Here is a 3,848-nt window from a genome sequence, read left to right as displayed (position 1 = left end):
ATGGCATAGTTCCTCTATGGTAATGCATTTGAAACTCTAGTTTCTTTCCAAACGTTATTTATTTTCACTTCACACACGTCACTTTTCTCTCATAAAATCACGTTAGCTTCAAAATAGAGTCGCAAAACAACTTTGGAAAAATCTTTAAATTTTGTACACACATAGGTACGTGCATGTTGGTGTTTTGTTGAGGGAAGAACAAAGAAGCTTAAAGATATAAATACCATCTTTGCCACCCCAAAGAAACAACAATGGACACAACCGTCGGCGCCGCCATGGAAAATGCTGCCGGCGACGGCACCAAGGCGTGGATTTCTGGTGGTAGCAATATTTTGGTGAGAAGGGTGATGCAAGTCACCATGTTCCTAGGTGGATTTGGAGTGTTGTGGATGTGTGTTTATCTCTTTGTCTCTCCCTTTCAATTCCCCATCTCACCCTACTTCATTGATGAATCATCAAAGGTCAATATCTCTTTCTCTCCATGTTTTACTCAACTTGTGTTTTCAATTGGAATTATTGGTGGTGCATGTTGGAGATCCAGATGAGGACTTTTCGTAGTATATAAGTGGGTGCAAATCTCATCCCATGAGTCAATTTTATGGGATTGAGTTAGGCTTAAAGTCTACTAAGTAATATGGTATCAAAGCCATTTTGATCTTATCCTAGCGAGTGTTTGTTGGGCTTATCAGACCACCCGCTATCGGGTCGTTATCGGACCATCCATAATATGTTATCCCACACACGAGTTGTCACTCTCGGTGTGAGGGGATGTGTTGGAGATTCCAGATGAGAATCTTTCATAGTATATAAGTGGATGCAAACCTCATCCCATAAACCGGTTTTATGGGGTTGAGTTAGGCTTAAAATCCACTGAATAATAGTGCAAATAGAATATAAGAGAATGAAAATAGTTTTTAGTTCTCTACCCTTTAAATTATATAAAGTATATTTTTCATATTCCCAGTATCTGGCTAATTACTGATGTTAAAAATGTGATAATGTAATTTAAGCAATTGAAATTAGAATGAAATTACTCCTTTCATAAATTATGGTGAGAAAAACAGAATTAAGTCTTAACTTTTTCAAAACTTTTTTTTCCTCATTGTTGATGTCTTTTAAGTAATTAATATCACCTGCATGTTAATTTGTTTCTAAGATCATAATATTACATGCTCTTGATTATGGTAGTTAGGGGTGCTGATAGAACCTTCAACAACAACTTGAAAGAAAAATAATTTTGGTAAGATGTTGACCTACTAAAATAATTTTGAGATCGTATAAACATATCAGTTTAGAACTGTAATATGACTCTATATAATTCTAAAATTGTTTTATCTCTTTACGTCTTCACGTGAGTCTACATTTAAAGAAAAAATAATTTTTCTTTTTAATTATAATTTGATGCAAGATTTTCAATAACTTGATGGAAAAAAAAAGTTCAAGCTGAAAGTGTTGATCATGCTAAATTTCCTTATATATATATATATATATATATATATATATATATATATATATATATATATATATATATGTGTGAAACACAGTGAATCTCACTGTAGCTAAATATGAAACTGAGTGTGAAAGGCAAACTTTGATTGCATTTTTATAAGAGGTGGTAATATCTTAACACTACAAACAATAAAATACATTTACTTCACAAATCTATAAAATAATATTTTAATTATATTTAACTTATTTTTAATTTTAAATATTATTATATTATTATAATGTGGTGTCAAAAATATGATTTTACACTGTCGTGTCAAAGAAATCTTTTTGTTTTATAAACCATTTTTTGATTATTGATATATAAGTCAGAAGAGGAGTAAAGGGATGCAATTTATTTTTGAGATATTATTTTGTGGATTCCATCATCAATAATGGTAGTGTGATAATTTCACACTGTAAGCTACCATTCTATTTATTGCAGCATCTTGGCACATTTGTGAGGGTTGTGCAAATGTAGAATATGTGCAATTTTCACCCCAAATAGTTATATGGGTGCCACTAATCTTGTGGTTATTTATGTATATAGATGGGACCATTTTTTTACATTGATGTTTAGAAGTTTGTTTATGTCCTCATAGCACACATATTTATTCACTTTCTATTTGATGTCTTTCATGAACCTTTTGCCCCTTAAACTAAGATCCTAACCATGGTTGACAACAATGAAGAATAGAAACCACACACTCATGCACAGCGAAAGAAAGGAAGAAGTTTTTTCTTCCTCAAATTTCATTCACCAATCTTGAATTAAAAACATTCACTAATCTTTAATTACAAATCTTCACCAAATAATCTTTTCATTCTCATCTATAGTGATATAATAAACTAAAACTATAAAGAAGACAATTGACATTGTTGCATGCAATATAGGCACTGCAGAATTTTTAAATTATCTTGATTTAATTTCTGATAACTGTGCATTATTATTTGTCACACAAATCTCATATTGTCACACTTCTCGCACTCTTGATGGTTCCGCATTGTATGAGGATATTGCATTGTGTTTATCCTTTGCCTCTCATGTGTTTGATAAATTTCTTCACTGAATTTTGAACTTGGATTACCAAGTGTTTGATGTTGTGTTGGTTTTATGCATCAGGGTAATTATGATCCAGAGCTAGAGAGTGTTCTTAGAAGCGCATGTATGATGGATAAGACAGTGATACTCACCACTTTGAATGATGCATGGGCACAACCAGGTTCGGTATTTGAACTCTTTCTTGAGAGTTTTCGTGTAGGGAATCAGACACAAAGGCTTTTAAACCACCTGGTGGTAATAACTTACGACCAAAAGACACAAGCTCGTTGCCTTGCTATGCACAAGCACTGTCACAAACTCAAGTCTGGGGACAATTTTACTGGTGAAGTATTCTACATGACCCCAAACTACCTACACATGATGTGGAAAAGGCTTGAATTCCTTGGTTCTATCCTTGATATGGGATATAACTTTGTGTTCACGGTATGTACATATACATTTGTTTTTCAGCAAAAAAAAAACTTAACATCTTATCACACAATCAACCAAATAACAAAAAAAATATTGAAAATCTCACATCAACTAGATATTATGACATTTCATAGTATATAAATAGATGTAAATCTTACCTTATAAACTGGTTTTATAAGGTTGAGTTGACTTAAAGTCTACTTTTCAATATGGTATCATAGTCATTTAGAGTTTACTTAACGAGAGTTTATTGAATTTACAAGTCACCTGCTATCGAACCACACATAATATATAGTTTCACGTACAAGTTGATAGGTTTAGGGTGCAAACCTCTACTTATAAAGTAAATTATTTGTTTATTATTTGTTTCTTGTTTTGGTTTGCAGGATTGTGATATAATGTGGCTTAGAGATCCCTTCAAACATTTTTACAAAGATGCAGATTTCCAAATAGCTTGTGATTCTTTCAACGGCAATTCCTCTGACATAAATAACTCTCCAAATGCAGGGTTTAAATATGTGAAATCCAATAATCGAACTACTTGGTTCTACAAGTTCTGGATAAACTCCAGGAGTTCATACCCCGAGTTGAATGAGCAAGATGTGCTCAACATGATCAAAATTCACCCCTCAATTTCTGCAATGAATGTGAAGATTAGGTTCCTTAGCACCAGTTATTTTGGAGGGTTTTGTGAGGTTAGCAAGGACTTCAACGAGGTCACAACAATGCATGCCAATTGTTGTGTTGGCTTAGACAACAAAGTCCATGATCTTAAGATCTTGCTAGAGGATTGGAAAAGGTATATTGGGTTGTCTGAATATGATAAAACAGAGTCACATCCTTCTTGGAGTGTACCACAAAGTTGCAAGTAAAGTAAATTAGTTTTGTT

The 3,848-nt window shown here is 33.0% G+C and overlaps 1 protein-coding gene across 2 annotated transcripts; it reads left to right on the top strand.

Annotated features, from left to right (window-relative positions):
* Window positions 1-3,848, top strand: LOC137837861 (uncharacterized protein At4g15970). 2 transcript variants are annotated; one of them, XM_068647014.2, is made up of 3 exons: window positions 1-461; window positions 2,609-2,971; window positions 3,346-3,848. In XM_068647014.2, exons 1-3 carry the CDS (start codon window positions 252-254, stop codon window positions 3,829-3,831), a joined length of 1,059 nt encoding a protein of 352 aa, XP_068503115.2. In that variant the 5' UTR covers window positions 1-251; the 3' UTR covers window positions 3,832-3,848. The 2 variants fall into 2 exon arrangements, with proteins under 2 accessions (XP_068503115.2, XP_090158052.1); XM_090301926.1 differs by having other exon boundaries at window positions 34-461; window positions 3,467-3,604.

Source organism: Phaseolus vulgaris, chromosome 4, assembly GCF_051622355.1.
Source record: "Phaseolus vulgaris cultivar YP4 chromosome 4, ASM5162235v1, whole genome shotgun sequence".
Classification (NCBI taxonomy): Eukaryota; Viridiplantae; Streptophyta; class Magnoliopsida; order Fabales; family Fabaceae; genus Phaseolus; species Phaseolus vulgaris.
This window is presented reverse-complemented; position numbering and strand designations above follow the sequence as displayed.

Bases quoted from the DNA above. Each gene is read 5' to 3' on its own strand.
- LOC137837861 (XM_068647014.2), top strand. From the start codon at position 252: ATGGACACAACCGTCGGCGCCGCCATGGAAAATGCTGCCGGCGACGGC. The intron at 462-2,608 runs GTCAATATCTCT...TTTATGCATCAG, and splicing joins TCATTGATGAATCATCAAAG to GGTAATTATGATCCAGAGCT. The intron at 2,972-3,345 runs GTATGTACATAT...TTTGGTTTGCAG, and splicing joins GATATAACTTTGTGTTCACG to GATTGTGATATAATGTGGCT.